This window comes from Spermophilus citellus, assembly GCF_964194105.1.
Source record: "Spermophilus citellus genome assembly, chromosome: 1".
Lineage (NCBI taxonomy): Eukaryota > Metazoa > Chordata > Mammalia > Rodentia > Sciuridae > Spermophilus > Spermophilus citellus.
The window spans coordinates 194,194,023-194,211,714 of record NC_138182.1 but is presented as its reverse complement, the minus strand read 5'-3'; the positions used below and the strand labels follow the sequence as shown (position 1 = coordinate 194,211,714).

Sequence of the window (17,692 nt, the reverse complement as noted above, 5' to 3'; positions counted from 1 at the left end):
TACTCTCGTCATCAGATGACCTCACCTCTATAAGGGTTGGAGTATCCTTTTAAAACTTAAGATCATATAATTCTTCTCTCCAAACTTCTGACTGTGCCTGACTCCTCTCATACTAAAATACAGATTTCTAACCATGGTCAACATGGTGTTTTATGCCCATGAAGAGCCTCTGCTATCATCTGCTACTTCCCTCCTCCAGCACTTTGCCCTGGCTAAACTGACCTAGCTGTCAGTGGCTCCAGGCCCTAGTCATAGCTAAGAGCCTTTCTTACAGTTTTTGTTTCTCTATCTCTACCCATATAGCTGTCACATGTTACTTTATCAGAAAGAGATTCACTGACTCTCCAACTCAGGTGGTACCTTTCACTACTCTGTTTCCTTTACCTTGCCTTGTTTTGTTTCCTTTCTATATAGTACTTACCAACTTTGGATTTTTCATTTATTTATTTGTTCAGGGCCAGAAGTCTATTTTATTCTCATGCCCAAAATAGCATCTGTACATGATGGGTGCTCAAAATTATTTGTTAAATAAATTGATAAAACCAATAGAATACAGTGCATATAGATTGACAAATGATTGATGAGAAAATAATGTTTTCCCTGGATTGTTTATACCCTCTCAGTGATTTGGAAGCAAGAGCATGAGAGGGGGATGAAAGGATAAGGGCGTTCCAAAAGTTGGAGAAGAGAAGGTAAAAAATGTTCTATTGCAGAGTGCTGGAGCTAAGGGCCCCTTAAGACTTGAGGTCATAAATTTAAAATGGTACCATCCAACATGATTACCACATTTTCTTTCAGCCACTGCAGCTCAGGCCCAGACATAGAGTAAAAGTGGAGTTTAACCAAATCAGGGGATTTGTATGGGAAGTATAACAGAGAGAAAAGGCAGAGAAGTTGGGGTATGTGAAGAGCAGTGCTTATACTAATGAACCATGGAATCTAAGCTAAGTAAGAGCTGCTAAGATAGGAAGTAGAAATCAGAATGTGTAATGTTTGCAGTCAAGAATTTTGAGATGGTTCAGTTGATGGTAATCATGAAATTTGAGATGTGACCAAGGAAATAGGTTGCTAAGGGAAATCAGAGGTAGATAGACCTAAGAGGAATCAAGTAAGTGGTAAAGAAACTGAGGCAAGAATGTCCAGTGAATCATCACATGGTGGTTGAGGTTATTGAGAATGATGATAGTAATTGTTGGGATAGAGATATATGGGATAAAATCCTCAATGTAGGTATGGGTGACATGAACATAGCAATATGACTACAACAGGGAGAAGATGATGAAGGTCTTATTGGCTGATTGTAGACATATTTTAAAAATGTTATTTTTACAGGGAGAAGGGAGTAGAAATGATTGGGACATAGCGACAATGAGCAAGAAGGACATTTATTGGATACTTCCAGATACTGTGGTATATTTCCTACTGGGACAAAAAGAGATCAGTTCTTGAGATGGTGTAAGAAGTAACACAGTCATGACCTGCCCAGATTGCTATTAGACCAAGAAGATGAAGGGAATAATCAGGCTTGGTTAGAATTCTGTAGTTACTGAAGGTACTTATTTCATATAAGAAAACTTATTTGTATGTGTTCCACATTTGGTTTTTACATTTTCAAACAGCAATTCTAAGTTTTCAAATCCTTGTAGACTAGAACTGTCAGTCTTGAATCGAACACAACTTCAGTTGTCAAGTCTTTTCACCAAGCATATTAGCGTCAACATATGCTTGTTGAGTGTCAAAATCAGGGAGCTAAATTAAGCAGAATCTATGCAGAAGAAAATCATTGTGAAAGCTGAAAGACTAGATTGTTTATTTAACCATTAGTAATTTATGTTCTGCCTGGTCTCATAAAGGATGTGAGAAGCACAATTCTGTACTTCCCATCACGTTCCCTGTGCATCATTCAAACCAAAAACAAGCCAAAGGAGGAGGATGGACAGATATGGTCCCAGATCCTTCAGGGAAAATTAAATGAGGCTAGGATTTTATGCAGAAGTGCTGCTGTATTTGACTGAAACATTTCAAGCAAGAACAAAGGCTGAGAATGTAGAAGCTCAGTGCGCTTGCCAGGCGTGCAGGAGGCCCAGGATTTGATCTCCAGAATTTGGGCGGGGGCGGGGGGCCGGGGCAGGGAGAAGAAGAACAACAGCAGCCCTAGTGACATAGGTCATCCCAACTTGTCAAAAGGATTTTAAGTTAAGGAGCTTACATCAAGGCTGCATTTAAGAAAGCCAATGTCATTGGCTTGGTGGCACATGCCTATAATCCCAAGAGCTCAGGAGGCTGAGGCAGAAAGATGTCAAGTTTAAAGCCAGACTCAGCAAGTTAGTGAGGTCCTAAGCAACTTAGCAAGACCCTATCTAAAACTAAAAAATAATAATAAAAAGGGCTGGTGACGTGTCTCAGTGGTTAAGTACCTCTGGGTTAAATCTCAAATAAATAAATAATATATGCCAAATGGCTCAAGTGCTGCCTAAATCTGGTGTTATATTTATATTCCTCCTTTTCTCCAGTTCATTCATCACTCTCTACAGCCAGCATTCCCACCATACAAATAAAGGTTTTCCTTTTTTCTTATTTAAGTTCTAAGTTGTTTCTTCTTTACATATTTTTCAATCCTTCCTCTTCTTTTCAATAATCTCAGCACCAGCACAACAATGCATTAACTGTGAATCTTTTTGGGGGGGAGATACCAGGGGTTGAACTCAGGGGCACTTGACTGCCAAGCTACATCCCCAGCCCTATTCGTATTTTATTCAGAGACAGTGTCTCACTGAATTGCTTAGTGCCTTGCTTTTGCTGAGGCTAGCTTTGAATTCGTGATCCTCTTGCCTCAGCCTAGGATTACAGGTGTGCAACACCACACATGGCTTCATTAACAGTGAATCTTAATGAAGGGTTCATATCTGATAAGCCCCATTCAATGATGGAAACTTTTTTGTAGTTTTATTCTAAGATTATATTTTTTATCCACTTCTTTCTATTTCACCTCTACTATCAGAATAGATACAAAATTGGGATTTCTTTCAGTATTAACAAATCTTGAGTTCCATAAAGTTTTGAAACTGTATAAATCTGTATAATTTCCTTTATTAATTTTTCCTTGTACAATCTTCAAAAAGTATGTTTAATATTAAAAGTATATCAGAAATGCTAAGTGAAGTTAGCCAATCCTAAAAAAAAAATGCCGAATGTTTTCTCTGATATAAGGAGGCGGATTCATAATGGAGTAGGGAGGGGGACCATGGGAGGAATAGATGAATTCTAGATAGGGAAGAAGGGTGGGAGGGAAAGGCAGGGGGCAGGGGATTAGCAAGGATGGTGGAATGTGATGGACATCATTATCCAAAGTACATGTATGAAGACATGAATTGAGTGTCAACATACTTTATATATAAACAGATATGAAAAATTGTGGTATATATGTGTAATAAGAATTGTAATGTATTCTGCCATTTATTTTTTTAGAAAAATCAATTTAAAAAAGAAAAAAAGAAATAAAAGTATTGTGTCCAACTACAGCTATGAAATAAATATTTAAAAAAAGTATATCAGAAACCCTTAATATTGGCTGTTTCAACAGTGACTTTACAACAATGAAAGAAGATATTTCTTTGAATTCTTAAGGTAGTTTAAGTAGAGGAGCTAAAATAAATCACTGTAGAAAAATCCCATGTGCCCAAGTTACTTGATGATTATTAATTTCATGTTGGCAATTAGAGCAACGACAAAGAATGTCAGCGGGAGACAAAACTCCTTCTGATAAGCAGTAAAACATTATAAATTAGAAAAGCATTAGGGCAGTGCCACTGCTGTCAATCTACTTTATCTGGTATCAAAAGCTCCAGAATGCTCTGTGATTGGACAAAATTATTATGGGCCTCCTCAGAGTCTGCCCACCTGCTACCCAAGCTGGTAGATGGGGCTGGGGTGAAGGAGGGCAAGAACCGCCTTTGAGCACTTCAGGCACCAAGACACACCTGAAATTTCTGGATCTTCCAGCCTCTTTTGGATTTGACTGAGACTGCCAAAGAAAAATGCGTATGCACCCCAGGAGTATGGAAAAGTTAACCTGTGAGTCCAAATTTCACCAGTTGGAAATAGGAGGAGGTTCTTGGGCAGTTAAGCTCCTTTCCCTTCCTCCTTCTCATGGGCTGCTTTAAAGGATGGTGGCATGGGACAGCTCTGTGGTGAAGAGCTGTGTGCTAATTGGATATTATTGCCTGATAACCTGTAGGATATCTTTACAACTCATTGTGACACAGTAACCACTATGCTGACTACATTTTGGTACCTCCTACCTTTGGGCACTTCCATTTTTCCTCTCACTGAAAATGGGTTTGTACCTCTCAAATATAACATTGGAATGTTGCCCCATGTCTGTTTTCTTGGGAACCTGTTCTATATATCCCCTAAGTTTTAGTAAAATTTTTGTAAAATTCATTTTTAGAATTGAAATTTATTAGTAACAAAATAAATCTAACATTCTTCAAGGTATTGTGAAGATACTGATGGTATGTCTTTTGGGTTTCAATATTTTTGTCATGTTGGTTTGTTTAAGCTATCTGTTGATGTTTCTCAAGATGCTAATTATGGTGGCACTTGGATGCTAATTTCAAGTGGCATTAATGACTCTTCAGATAGTAGTCCATGGACTTTTGTGGTTTGCTTGACAATTGTTTTCTACAAACTACTATTCATTTTGAATGTGAGAGCAGTGTGAGAGCTCACACTCTACTGGGATCCCCAGGAGTTCAGAAGAGGAATTCAGCAGTAGGAGGAAGAGAAGAGGAATGTGGATAAAGTTGAGAAGTGATGGCTGACAAGATCCACTCCTAAGTGACCTCCTAGATAGAACATCTTTGGAGAGAACTGGCCCCCAATGGAGGGCTATATAGCAAGCTTTGAGATGTCCTTTCAAAAGGACCATAAGTGGTTCTCTGCTTAGCTTTCTGGGAAGTATTTCCCAGCCTCAGTCGGGTCTTGGTCTTGGCTTCACAGTCTGATCTGTTTGCCTTTTATCCTTCTCCCTCTCAACTTTGTCCTTGATTGTTTTCTTGGCCATCACCACTCTTTCTTCTTTAGGTTGATGGTGTTTTTTCTAAGTTCCTTCTTCTAAAATCCTTATTTGCTTCAACCTTCTCAGCCTCTCCTTAAGTCATGACCTGCACATTATTCAACCGCAACTCCAGCCTTCAAGGAAAACAAATGAGCCTGTATTCACATTTTTCTTTCATTTAAATTGCTGTTACCAGAATTTTTCTTTTCTTTATTTTTATTCTATTTCCAAATATTGCAGTTATAGGAGTCATAGTCCTCAAACTTTGGTGAGGTTAGGAATGTTTTATACTCATAAAAGTATTAAGCACCCCAAATAGATACAGATATTTACTGTATAAGATATTAAAACTGAGGAAGTTTTAAATGATAATTAATTTTTAAAAATAAACTATAATAATTTAACATAAATAATATTTGTAATAAAATATTTTCATTGTAATGAAAATAATAATTTCATTATTTTGAAATAATATAGCCATACTAATATATAATATAGTATAGTTATATTTGTAACAATACTATCCAAAATTAAAAATGCTTAGTGAAAAAAGTAGCATTGTTTTACTAATTTCTTTATTATCTGGCTTAATCCAAGACAAATTGACTTCAGCTGTTTCTGCATTTCAATTTCTTGTGATTCATTGTTTTGTTTGTCCCATATGACACAATCTGAACTTACTTAGATACGAAATTGGAAAGGGGAGAATTTCACAGTTCCTAGAAGGTCCTTCCAGGCCCCTGAGACCACATTTTGAGTTGAGAAACAATAGTATAAAGTATACTGGGAAAGTAAATACCCTTTTCAAAATTTTAGTTTTTAAAGAAAAGTTAACTCTGAATTCAAAACAAGTGATTATACTAGAAGATTGCTATTCTAGACATTTTGCAATCCAACCTATTCTGAATATTTCTGGAATTCATATAATTTAACTCTCAGAGAATTAAAAGAGAAAGTCATGCTAATATGTAATATATTCTACATAACATTAAAATAAAAATGAAATTTATATTTGTATTGGAAAAATATTTATTGAACATAAAAAAAATCTTGTGAAAAATTTCAAGGTTCCCTCTGTTATCATTTACATTCTTCAGAAATATATGACAATAAGAGGGACAACCTTAAATTTCATAATCCCTAAATGTACAGGCAGAAAAATAGATCCTAGTACCAAAAATCACCATCAACCTGAAGAGACAATTAGATAAAAATAATTTGCATCACAGAGTTAAACATTTTGGAGATTTAAAGTACAACATGATCATTACAGGTAGCAAAAATGTACTGTATATGGGATTCATGCTACAGAAGTAAATTTTAGCTGCTAAGGCCACAAAAACAACAAAAAAATGGATAATTATGTAAATGATTCATGTATTAATTTGCTTCGCTTTAATAACTTTTGTACTATATCTTATAATGTCATGCTGTATACTTTAAATATACACTAAGATTTTTCAAAAATAATAATCTGTATCAGAATTTTCTTCAACAGCATCTGCCAAAATTGAAACAAAAAGTGAGGCAAGAGTTCTTTGGAAGAGATTTATTAATGTGATCCGGGTTTTTTGTCAATGCTTCTGTTATTCAAAGATCTCTCCTTTATACAAGTGGAACATCTATTTATCAGTGGAAATTTTTCACCATTTTTTTTTTTTTTGCTCACAAAGTCAGTGAGCTTTCACAGTCTTGTTCTATCATTTGGCTCCCTCCTGGACCATGCTGTCCTGTGGATTGGGCTATCTGATGTCACTCATTGGCTATCAGCAGCCCACATATCACACAATCCCCGTGCAGGCTCTCAACAGTTCAGTCTTCATTTCATATTGACAACAGTGTGGATTTTAAATGGATAGTGATGTCAAAGTCTTTTAGAATAAACCTCCTTTAAATATTAGCAATTCATAGAAAATGATCTTCCACTGAACAATGCAATTTTTAAAGCAAAACAGTCTTTCTTTACTATCTTTCACTACCTTCAGATGGCATTATGTAGATAAGTCTTATCTCACAAATGAGATTGTAACATTTCTGTGGGAGAGACCTTATTTGGTTTGTTTGTTTTCATATATCCCACAGAGTATAAAATGGAGGTGCAGATAAAACCTATATGAAACTCTTACTATGCACCATGTGTTCCTTACAGACACATTTTAAAAAGTTCATTTGGGGTAAAATTGGGAGTTCATAACCCACTTCAATCTAATGTATGAAATATGATGTCAAGAGCTTTGTAATGTTGTGAACAACCAATAAAAAAAAAAGTGAATTCAGAGATCCTTGACTCCTCCAGTTACATGGACCACATTTTCTAGTCTTTTTCTTTTTGTTTTTTCTTGTTTGTTTGTTTTTGTGGTGCTGGAGACCAAACCCAGGGTCTTGTGCATGTGAGGTGAGCACCTATCAACTGAGCTATATCCCCAGCCCTATTTTCCTGTTTTTAAATAGGTCACTTTTTTTTCTGTTTCAAGTTTTGAGAATATGACAAAAACTGTGGATTGTCTTCTGTTCCCCAAAGCATACAGCTTCAGGAACTGCTTCATCCAAATTTCAGCTCCAACCTTTCACATTGGCTAGAGTCATCATTTTTCTAGATTGCTTTAGTTTCCTCCAATTTATATCACCAGTAACATCAAAATAGTTGACAAAGTTACTGCCCAGAAGTAGAGAATAACCCATTGGACTCCAGGTACAGATGCTCCATAATCTGCTAGGTTCATTCAGCAGCTATGCAATTGCCTTAAATCAGTTTTTTCAGTATGGATTAAAAAATGTTTCTGGGAACAAAATCCTAGATCACTTTTGTAACCCCATGTGGATTACTGCTAAATGGTCAAACAATGGAATATTAAATCTACTGATTTTAGTGCTTATTATAACTTAAGTATTAATAATTTATTTATTAACCTGGGAAATGGAAGAATAGGTAATACTTCAGGATTTTCTGCAAATGTAAAAGAGAGGGATCAAATATTGAAAGCAATCAATAAGGGAGCATTCATTGCTTGCCAACATCCATTTTTCCTGAGTATCAACCCTCCCCATCCCTCTCCATTCTGCTCAAAGGGGAGAGCCCATGACCTATGCTCAGTCTTCTCATAGTTACACATTTCCTAGGAGTAGGCATAGAAAACAAGCAAGGCCAATGAGAATACTACTTGACATTAGCATATAGATGTAGAAAGAGAGGCTTCTCTTCCCTTTAATATGAGACTGAAGAATATAGACTTGGAACTTCTGTGGTCACATTTCCTACTATTTAGAAAAAAAGAGGAAGACACACAAGACACCAATATAGGGTGGGTGGCAAGAAGAGATACACCAAACCAGAACCTCTGGATCTAACCGTACCTTTTTATATCTTTAGATAATTGTATATGAGTGTCCCAATAAGTCACCTTTTAGCTTAAGCAAATTCAAACTTAAGTATTAGTTACTTGCCACTGAAAAATTTTTAATCAATGTATAGTCTGTCTGAATCCTATAGTATGAGCTGTCCAGAAAAGTAGCTACACTTTAGTATCTGGGGAAGACTGGTGAAACAGCTTCCAAAGTTTTTGAGTCTCAGAGTACTGGATGTATCAAAATATGTGTCTTCCTATATTTCTTCATTATGAAAGCCCAGAACATGTCAATGTGAGGTACAGTCATTTGAGTTAGGTTATTTCTTACCAACTTGTTTTTCTCTACTCATAGTGAATCTGTCCTCACATGTAACTGTCTAGATTAGTTGTCAAGTATTAAAATGGACAGATCATATCTTCCTTCCCTCTTTTCAGTCAGAATTTATATCTGATGCTGCATTTTTATATGGGTTGTTCATGCACATTTTAAGAAGTATGTTAGATTGCACAGACTGGCATCCATTTTACATAAGTAGAATACATTTTGTTTTGTTTACAAATAAATTATAAATTTAATTTTAGTCTAATTTTCTCAGGCATGAACATGTTAGAATACCCCGAGCTTGCCTGGTATGGTGGTGCACACTTATAATTCCAGCGGCTCCAGAGGCTGAGGCAGGAGAATCAAAAGTTCAATGCCAAACTCAGCAAAAGTGAGGCATTAAGGAACTCAATGAGACCCTGTCTCTAAATAAAATACAAAATGTAGAGCTGGGGATGTGGCTTAGTGGCCAAGTACTCCTGAATGCAATCCCTGGTATCCCCCCAAAAAGAATACCCTGAGTTTCCTAAATGATCACATTAATGATCAAGACTTTTTTTTTAATAGTTTAAGAGGCTTTACCAAGACTATCAACTGAGGAAAAAAACACATGAAACTTATAACACCCCTTTGAATATTTTTATTTATTTTCAAATAATGTGTCCATTTGTGTTAATATTTTCATTAGAGAACAAAATTGAATTAATAGGTGTTATTCGTCCTCTTGAAAGTTGTGATTAATTGTCACCACTGAAATGGGATTGGGTTTCTATTCAAGCCCACCATTTCTTCCTCAGAAGAAGTAACTTAATGGGTAGAACCCATTCTTCAGTAGGCTGTTGGATATACTCACAGTTTGGCTAACATTGCACATAAATTTCTTCACACTCATTTCTAAACCATGTGATCTCTGCCAATCCAATATGGACAGCTCATATTGCAGAAACCACAGAAAGGGTATAGGATATGTGTAAATGTGTGTGTATGTGTGTGTATTTGTATATTTAGGATTTTTGCTGGGAGAAGAGTATGCTCAACCCTTCTGTCTGCATATGACTTTTAGAGAACCGAAATACTCATTGTGATGAAGAAAAGTTAATCACGGACCTAGAGAGGGGAAAACATTCCTAATTTTGAATATCGTAAATTAAATGGTCATTATCCCCAACACTGAGATCAAATGGTAAACCATCTATTTTCAGCAATAGAAACTGAAAATCATAAAAAAGGAAATTTAGTGGCTCATATAATTAGAAAGTTCAAAGGACAAACTATAAATGAACACTAGGAATTACATTATATGAAGAGTACTCTTTCTTCACATCTCATCAAACTTTCTTTTTTCCTTGTCGGCTTCATGTTCAATGCAGTGAACTCCATATGATGTAAAAAATGGTCATGATAGATGCACAGTCCATCCTCTTTGGTCCCATCATTTCAGAGAGAAAGAGAATACCTCATTCTTGATTATTTAAGCACAATTTCTGGATAGGACCTTCTGGAATGACTTGGGCCAGCTGAATGTCTTTGATGCCATCACCACATGGCCAGGGAACAGAGTTTCTGGTTGGCTAGGTGTGAATATGTGCCACCTTTGTATGAGGAACGCAGAAGTGATTGACAGTTCCTTTAGGTCTGAGCCAGAAACATCTATGAATGAAAAAGGAAGAGAAGGAGGAGGGATAGGTTGAGAGGAACTTATGCCATACGGTAATAGTGATGATGACAACTTTTAACAAGAAAGGCAGGAAGATGACAAGAAAGAGGTCTGACAAGTTGTGGTCCCTGTTAGTCACCAGCTCTAATTTACGTCTGAAGCAGAAAGGTGGGACATGCAGCTGAAAAAGAAAGGGAGGAAAGAGACATAAGCAAAATCCCTAGGGATTAACTTCTCCCCTTATCTGATTCACCCAGGGGGTTAATGCTGTTTCTGATCTCTGTTACAATGAAGATTTTTCTAAGGTGGGACTTTCTTCAGTTTCTCTCTTTTTATTTTGCCTTTTAGGTGGACAAAAAAATCGTAAGAACTGAGATAGGAGTTCTTCTTCGCCTTTCACATCCAAACATTGTAAGTGGCTTTTAACCTATTATTTCCAATACTTTCAAGCTACAGAAAGGGATTGTTGTTTTTCACTGTCCATGTTAATAATGAGAAAGGGCTTCTTCCACCTCTGGGGGACACTGGGTCTAGCTCTTATCCTTGTCTCATCACATTTTCCATTTTTGGTCTGAATCAACCCTGCAAATGCATTCATTCATTTCCAAAGTAATATATACAACCTTTATTTCCATGCATACAAGCATAGAATTTGGGAAGTTTTATTTCACTCTCATAAAACCCTGGCTTTCTCAGTCTTGTGTGCCTATCTTATTGATATGCCATTGCCCACAGGGCCAGTGATGAAGTGCATTGCTTTCAAGAGTCCTTTCTGTCTCCTTTGAGAGAGTATCTGCTTCAGAAACAATGTGAAGATGCAAATAGATGATGTACTTGAATGGGGAAAATAAAATGTCCTCAGAATCTCTGCTTCCATCTATGTCCAGACAAAGCCTCTGAGAGAAATGCCTAGTGAAAAGCTTTCTTGAACCAATGAAGTGAAAAAGAACAAAATCACTTTCTAAGCCATAACTTGTTTTTATGAATTAAGCCATCTACTTTTAAAAAATGTATTTCACCCACTTCTCTGAGAAATTTGTGCTCTCTGAGGGGATGAACTGCAATGCTGAGGCTCAAAGCAAAGTGCTTACAACTTAATGTCTGAATTAGGAATGCATTTAGCCACAAATCAGCAAATGCTTTTCTCATAAGAATCAGAAGTCAGGGGCTGGTGTTGTAGCTCAGTGGTAGAGCACTTGCCTAACATATGAGGCACTGGGTTCAATCCTCAGCACCACATAAAAAGAAATTAATTAAATAAAGGTATTGTGTCCATCTACAACTAAAAATCAAAAACAATTAAAACAAATAATCAGAAGTAAGAAAGTTTTCAGCATTGATTCACCTCACTGACACCATCCAGGACCCAGATGCCACCCATGCTTGGTCTTACCCTCCTCTGTGCATTGACTTTCACCTTCATGCTTTCCCTTCATGGTCCCAAATTGATTGCTGCACAGTTTTCACAAGTCCTCAGGTTTGTATTCAAGGGAGAAGGTCTCACCAGCTGAGTCAGATGAGAAAAGTTTTCTCAGGAACTGCTATAGCAGAATTCTTTTCAAATTTCCTTGGCTAAAGCTGTCACAAAATCATGGATGCTATTAGACTGGACAATGGGATTGTCATAAATCATTTAGACCAGTTGTGATCCACAAAACAGAACAAAATCATGATCTTATTCAAGGAAGCTTAGGCATCCTGCTTTCCTGAACAAAATCAGGGTTCTGTTTGCAATAAAGTAGGGGGAAAAGGGCTTTGGGAAAGCAATATAAAAATCTGCCATACCCAATCACTACTTTTATAGTTTCTCTTTTCTCTTCAAAGAGAGGCCAATGTGGAATTTTCTTCAAATGTGGATCAGTACTGGACACTAGATTCTCAGATGTATGTAGAAAAACATAAAAAGCAGTTTGGATTATCTGAATGTAACGAAAATACTGGTGTGGTCCATGAAATCTTTACCACCACTCATTCTTTTTTTTTTTTTTTTTTTTGTACTGGGTATTGAAGTCAGGGACACTTGACCACTGGGCCACATCCCCAACACTATTTTGTATTTTATTTAGAGACAGGGTCTCACTGAGTTGCTGAGCACCTCGCCTGGCCATGGCTGAGGCTGGCTTTGAACTTGCAATTCTCTTATCTCAACCTCCCGAGCTGCTAGGATTATAGGTGTGCGCCACTGCGCCTGGCCCACCACTCATTCTTAAGGACCTCCTTTGCCCACTAGCAACTGTTAAGCTGTTGAGGATATTATTCACATACAGGCTTTAATGGGTTCTATGCTGACTCCGGCCCCTAATTCAGAGTCCTTTCTTTCCAAGAGAAAGAAGCATTTTACATCTCCAGCAACCATGATGTTATCCAACTGATATAGGAAATTGGGTTTTATTTTTTATTCTAATGATATTCAGAAGTTGGAATATTTTAGCAAAATTCAGGCAGATATTCTTCAATTGCCAAAATGAAAAGTGTCAAAACTTAATAGAACCTTTGAAAAAGATGATGTAACTGACAAAATCAACAACCCAAAAGGAGAGTGACAAATATCTACCTGATACTGGAAAGAGGGACTTTTACTAACAATGATCCAATACTACTTATTGGAGAGAATGTTATTTTAGCCATAATCTTAGATTGTTTCAAGGAAGATTAAAATAAAGAACTTGTGAAATCATTGACATATGTGTATATCTTTCCCCAGATAAAACTTAAAGAAATATTTGAAACTCCTGCAGAAATCAGTCTGGTCCTAGAACTCGTCACAGGAGGAGAACTATTTGACAGGTAAGGTAGACCTAGATATCTAACCACAGGAATGCTTGCTTTTGGCCCCAAAATACAATCTAAGGGAAATTCTCCTGAAATTGAATAAATAAAAGAGCATAATAAAAGAGCATTCTACTTGATAAATTTCCCTGAAATAAATATTAAGAAGGATGTTGAAAAAAGGTGGATAGTAGTTAATCAGATAGGGGTAGATGAAAACTTGGAATAAATAAATAGAGAACCACTATAATATCTTTTTAACTTTGCAAACATAACACAATAAAAAATAGAATTTGGAAAATCATATTAATTTAAATAGTAATATTTATGAAAATAATTTGAAAAAATATTTGCAGAAAACCATAAGAATTTAAACCTATACTCTAATAGTGTTCTTTATAATAATCCCCAAACTTATAGAAACCAATACTTTTCCAATGATTATTTTTAAATCTACTTTTCTGTAAAGAGTTCCATGTTTCAGGGTAAAACATTTTCTGTTTTTGGCAGTTATTGCCAATTTCAGTTGTCTGCTCATAGTTCATCTCTCAAAGGAATGGTTTGAGAATGCAGGAGGGAAGGATGCCTTTCAATCTGGCAGAACAGACAGGCAAACAAGCTTTATGTTTCTATAGTTTTTCCACCTTCCCCATCACTCAGGAAAATTCCCTGTTTGCACTGTTGGGCTCTTGGGAGTCTTCTGCTATGTTCAAGATGGAATTGGAAGAAGGTAAAGAGACTAAGTAGGTTACACACTAGAAATGGTAAGAAGCTTTCACTGGTGGAGTGTGCCTGCAGTGAGGGAGAATTGGGCTATGGTTTGAGGGGAAGACAAAGGAGAGACTGGGTGCCTGGGTCATGGTAAATGCTCCATAAATATTTGCTGAGTGAATGACTAAGTAACTGCTACAATGAGTGGACTCTGAGGAGAACAATATCTAAAGGGGATTAGTTTTGATTGTGTAGAGAGAGAAACCCTTCTCCCTCCTACTATGGCCTTAATGTTTGTGTTGCCCCAAAGTCACATATTGAAACCCTCACCACCAAGGTGAGGGTTTGTGAGGTGACTAGGCCAGTGCCTTGATGAATTGGATTAGTGCCCTATACAAGAGGCTCAAGAGTGATACCTCCCCCTTCCTCCGTGTGTGGGACTTAGTGAAAAGGCTCAGTGAGGAAGCCAGCACTTGCCCAGACCCTGAATCTGCTGATTCCTTCAGCATGGACTTCCCAACCTCCAAAACTGTGAGAAAGAAACCATGGTGGTTTATCATCACCCAGTTAATGACATTTGGTTATAGCAGCTGAAATAAACTGAGATACCTCCTTCCCATCCTTACTCCACCCAGTTGAATTTGCTGCCTCTTCAAAAGTGTCCCAAAGTGTTTGGATTGTCTTTTCAACTGTTCTGTCTTTTATTTTGAACCTTACCCAGTAAGGATTTGAATCTTTAGGTGGGAAGGAACAAAATGGGCCACCTGGATTGTAACTACATATGTATCTTTAACAGAAATCTAATTTTGTTTGTATGTATGTTGAAGTTTCCTTAGAACAGGTGGATTTTTAAAAATTTTTTACTCTTTTCATATTTTCATATTTTTACTCTTTTCATATTTTCAATAATGAGTCCACTACAGAAAGTGGGCATGGGTAGCCTTCTGGTGTTGGTTATTTGTTTGTTAGATTCACAGTTCTGAATCCAGACTGTACCACTCAAGGGTGAATAACTAACTTAGAGTAATTTACTTAACTTCTCTGAACCTCGGGACAAATTTAAAGCTGTTCTATATTGTGAAGAGAACTTAACAACTTGAATACACTTTAAGAATATATAATCTTATTCTAAAACTATCAAGTTCCCATGTGTTCCTCTGAACTATTTGGCTATTGCCAAAAGTTGCCTATTAAGGCTTCATTTTTCACACCCCCTTTTGCTGACTCTTTTCTGTGCACATATTATTTAGGTACATTAGTAGAGTTAGTTTATAGGCAGATCCCACTGGCTTTGGAGCCATGAGTTTTCTCTGAGCAGACCTTGCATATTTCTCTGCTAATTATGGTTTATTGGAGAGAAATTTTACACTCTTTAATAGTAAATAATTGCAGTTAGGAATGACATACTGAAGCTCTCATCTACTAATAGCACTATTTACCTTCCTGCCTCTGTTTATTTGAATTAATTTGGAGTCAAAAGTCTCTATGTATCACCGTGTCCCAAGCTTTCTTCCATGAAAGAATTTGGAGTAGAATTTAATTCAGTTCTAGGAAAAAATAAAAAACTAAGTGCTATTGATAAATTTCATTTGCAGAAGTAAATGGATAAAATATTCATATTTAACAGAAGACATCCCAAAAGATGGCAGATAGCCAGTAAAGCACTCAACCACTCCCAAGCTGTTAGTGGTTTTGAAAGATAGACTTTTTCCGCTAAACATTGTCCACATCATTGACATAGCTGAGATGAATTTGGCATCTCCATTAAGTTACTTATTTCTACAATTATCTTTAAATTACATCACACTGAAAATATATCCTGCTTTATTAATATAATCTATTGAGGGTTTTTTTCCTTTGAAAGTAAAGAAATCATAATATGATCTCTTCCTGTACTTAAGTCAAACTCAAATTTATTTAGTTGTGATAATGAGAATTCATTCCTTGTCTAATGATGACTCTAATAGCACCTAATGAATGAACTAATGGAGCAATTGAGGAAGAGACAATTATGTTAGTTCATTATAGTCAAACTAGTTGTATTTTATTAGCAGAAAATCTATTCTATGATGCTTGTATGTAAAAAATTAAACATAGTCATACTCCAGGTGGAATCTGCTATTTCATATAGAAGTTAAATAATGAGTTACATAGGATAAATTATGATGGATTTTGGGATACAAGCAATGCTTTTGATGTTCAAGAAAAAGATTAAAATCTATTTATCTATATAAGTGTATTATGCCATCAGTTGAAAAAGAAAGTACCCAAAGTTATTGTTCAATCCTTCCCAATCTGATGGTAATTCTTAAAACCCCAACATCATTTTCATTGCACCTTTTAAGTGGAGAAGGTATTTGCTTTAAGATGTAAATTTTCAAGTTTTTTTTCCAGAAAATTATCATAGTTACCACAATTAATTTAGCAATATCCTTTGTGTTCTGATTAAACCAAAAGCATTTTTCCTGATTCTTGTCTGGTAACTCCATTATCCAAACACCTTGTAAATTTCTTTTCTTGCCTTTTCTGCTTTCTTCTTATACTTTTGCTTGCCAATGCCAAATATTATATATGAAAGGTTTTAGAATTTGAAGCTTTGAATGCTGTTTCCTTCCACAAGAACAGGTTTTCTTTTATTCTGACAAGCACTTAAGGTACAAAAGAGATCACTCTGATGCAATCAGGTATTGGGCTGATTCAAAGCTGGGCTTCCTAAGGGCTCCTCTATTTCATGTCAATTCTTATTCATAGGGCTCTGCTCTTTAAGGGTCTCAACTTTAAGCCAGGGGATTTTACTGGGGTTCTTCTTCCATGGCAAAACTCAGATCCTGCCTTCCGTCCCCTCAGTTCTGTGAGATGGCCAGAAGCTTTTCCATCTTCTCAGCTCTCAGCTGCTTCTTTAGAATGGGTTCATGCCTTCAGAGGGAAAGCAGAGGCAAGCAATGGCAGCTTTGCTCAGCTGGGTTTTCCTTCCTAGATCTAGGTTGATGAAGCCTTCACTTCCTTGGTAACTCTCTAATGTCTTCAAATAGATTTTTTTTTTTTAAATATCAGTCTTATAGTTTTCTATTTCAGCATTTCTGGGCTTCTAACTCATGATGAAAACCAGTTGACTTTTCAGAACATTGCCATTAGGAAGATGTTCCAAAAATAGGACTTAGGCTATTTCTTGCCCCAGTCTTAGGGTTGTGTGGTGGTTGATATTCCGATTAACCAAATTCAAGGAAAGTCTAGATTTGTGTTGTGTTAAATATTAACCATTAATATGTCTGAAGTGAAGTTCTACAATATTTGATTATCCAGAAATGGTAATTGGTCACTATGTGTGGGCTGTATTTGAATTCCTACTGGAAACCTTGTGGTGTGCAAGACATTTTACTACCATCATCTCATTTCCTTCTCACAGCAATATGTATGCAAAGTCGGCCCTGCTACCTAGGCAAGGCCTGCTATCCGTGCAAGATAACTGAGGATCATAGACTTCCAATAACTTTTTATCAATAAGTCACTTAGCTTATAGATTCTAATAACAACAGTAATGAAGTAAGATTGGACTCAAGTATATCACATTTCAAAGTGTGTGAATTTTCCATCACATCATGCAAATGTTGATATGTGTATATCTAAAAATAAAACTTCTATACTGGGGATATAGTTCCATGGTAGGGTACTTGCCTAGCATGTGCAAGGCACTGGGTTTTAACCCAGGCACCCCTAAATAAATAAATAAATAAAACTTCAGATTAGTAGTCTAACATTTTGTCCAATGTGAGTGTTGGGTCAAATTTATGCATTAATATGCAGAGTTGTTTTTCGATCATGGATAT

General features: G+C 36.4%; 1 protein-coding gene across 1 annotated transcript in view; it reads left to right on the top strand.

Annotated features, from left to right (window-relative positions):
* The window catches only part of CAMK4 (calcium/calmodulin dependent protein kinase IV), a gene marked incomplete at its 3' end in the record, with an annotated part of 234,535 nt that overhangs the window by 143,804 nt on the left and 73,039 nt on the right, over positions 1 to 17,692 (top strand). Inside the window, exons 3-4 of the mRNA XM_081302083.1 lie at positions 10,734 to 10,796; positions 13,090 to 13,172. Of these exons, the coding sequence (XP_081158209.1) occupies positions 10,734 to 10,796; positions 13,090 to 13,172 (146 nt within the window). The remainder of the gene's footprint in view (positions 1 to 10,733; positions 10,797 to 13,089; positions 13,173 to 17,692) is intronic.